The sequence below is a fragment of the Nicotiana attenuata genome, unplaced genomic scaffold, assembly GCF_001879085.1.
Source record: "Nicotiana attenuata strain UT unplaced genomic scaffold, NIATTr2, whole genome shotgun sequence".
Taxonomy (NCBI): Eukaryota; Viridiplantae; Streptophyta; class Magnoliopsida; order Solanales; family Solanaceae; genus Nicotiana; species Nicotiana attenuata.
In genome coordinates this window covers 37,585-39,550 of record NW_017675783.1, presented here as the reverse complement: position 1 = coordinate 39,550, position 1,966 = coordinate 37,585, and the positions used below count along the sequence as shown (strand labels likewise).

At 34.0% G+C, this 1,966-nt stretch overlaps 1 protein-coding gene across 1 annotated transcript; it reads right to left on the bottom strand.

Moving 5' to 3' along the window:
• Positions 1-1,223: 1,223 nt before the first annotated feature.
• Positions 1,224-1,742, bottom strand: LOC109220438 (33 kDa ribonucleoprotein, chloroplastic-like). The gene is made up of 2 exons (XM_019384909.1): positions 1,638-1,742; positions 1,224-1,586 (listed from the first exon to the last, which is right to left on the bottom strand). The coding sequence occupies exons 1-2, from the start codon at positions 1,740-1,742 to the stop codon at positions 1,224-1,226; spliced, it is 468 nt and encodes a 155-aa protein (XP_019240454.1).
• Between the last annotated feature and the right edge of the window lie 224 nt (positions 1,743-1,966).

Sequence of the window (1,966 nt, the reverse complement as noted above, 5' to 3'; positions counted from 1 at the left end):
TCTTCTTCTTCTTCTTCTTCTTCTTCTTCTTCTTCTTCTTCTTCTTCTTCTTCTTCTTCTTCTTCTTCTTCTTCTTCTTCTTCTTCTTCTTCTTCTTCTTCTTCTTCTTCTTCTTATACACCTATATACATCTTTATACACTTTTATACAACTATATACATACTATACCTCTTTGTATAAAAGTATATAACATTGTATAAAAGTGTATAAGCGCTGACGAAATTTTTGTACGATTTTCACTTGCAATTCTTGTATAAAACTAGTCCAAATCTCCACCAAATAACTTCAAACTTTGTATACAACCTACTTAGACTATTTCTAATAAGTTCAAATAATACCCACTCCAAATTTCTCACAAAATCATAATCGAAATTTAACAAGATTAGCATTAAAGGAGATGAGATTTTAGGTTTCTCGCGTCTGTTTTTGCGTTTTGCAGTTGTGATAGGTATGTATAAACCTGAAGATATACAAAATTAAAAAAAAAACAGAGAAGTATTGTTTATGGAAGAAGGCACGAATGAGTGTTGACTGAGTGGGGAACTAGCTTTTCTTTTCAGTTTGTTTGCATATGATTCTTTTTCATTAACTAAATTAAATATTTATGGGTGAAAAATGAGGAGAGAGCTACAATAGGGGTAGGTAGGCAAAAATGAGGTTGTTATAATTAGAGGGAATGAGAAAAGAAAAGATCTTATTGATATTTGGCTACACATTTGCAAACTTATAACTGGGCTAAAATAGTGCAAGGTCAACTTATGGAGTGCATTATTCTATAATTTTGTCAAGTTTAAATCCTGGCTCCGCCTCTGAATTTAGAGATCCACATAGTGTAAAGTGATGTGCGGGTTTAATCCTGTAATTTTTAGTTCATAATATATAGTCAGTCGAATTTTTATTCAATCCTTTTTTATCTGGAGAAAATAAGAATGCATTTTGTTCGCAAAACATCATCACTTAATAAACGAGAAGAGCTGAAACTTTTTAAATCTTCAAATCAATTTGATAGTACAATTAATTGCATTAAGCATGTAGAAAATTAAAAGGCCAGTATATCTAGGAGGAGTAACTGGTCAGGAAAAACCAAAAGTAATACTTTTATAAAGAAGATGATTTGGTACATGATGTTAAAGCTAGAGAAAATCTCACTTTATACCTATTAATTCCAAATTATTTACCCTTTAATGCTCAAACTATTCTCCTACCCATGGCCCCCAAGCTATTTACCCGCACTTCTTCTTCCTCATTTTACCTACGTACAATCTACCACCTTCAACTGATTCTAACTCAACACCTTCTTCTTTTTCTTCAATTTCCTCTTCTTCTTCGGCTGACAGTGCAACTTCTTCTTCGTCATCATCTTGGACAACCTCAACTCCATCAGACACAGAAGCACAAGTGCTCAAAAAGATTGAAGAGCGATAAAGAGAAGAAATGGGGAAATGGGCTTTGAGTTTTGTTGAGTTTATCTTGAAGTTGAAGTGAGTATTATAAGTACTTAAGGAAAGATGATCTACTGAGAATTTAGGCTTTTGAGTGAAGAGATCAAACAACTCCTCGGGAATAAGACGTAACTCCTGGGGTTTCTTTTATAATAAAAAAAACCAAGCCCTTCCAATACGGGCTCAAAGGCCGACCTCTTCCGAGCGATACAGTGAAGAAGTAGATGCTGTAGCAGCAACAGAGAAGCAAGAACCTGACATTTTTTGTACTGAAGAACCAGTTTGGGGTGATGCTTCCATGGTCCTACCATTGTTGGGCTTGAAGCTCAATTTTATTTTTGAAGATTTCTTGTTTGATTCAAAGTGGGTGCTGTTAAATATTGCTTATAGTACCTTCTGAAATTTCATACTGAAATTTGATAGCGTTTGGAGCTGATTTGAGGTGATTGAGATCGAATTTTTCAATTGAAAATCGAAGAAGAACACAGCTTACAATATACCGCTACGGTATACAATATGCTGTA

Excerpts from the sequence above, each read along its gene's own strand:
- LOC109220438 (XM_019384909.1), bottom strand. The coding sequence starts at position 1,742 with ATGGAAGCATCACCCCAAACTGGTTCTTCAGTACAAAAAATGTCAGGT. Across the intron at positions 1,587-1,637 it reads CACTGTATCGCTCGGAAGAG|AAACCCCAGGAGTTACGTCT; the intron begins GTCGGCCTTTGA and ends TTATTATAAAAG.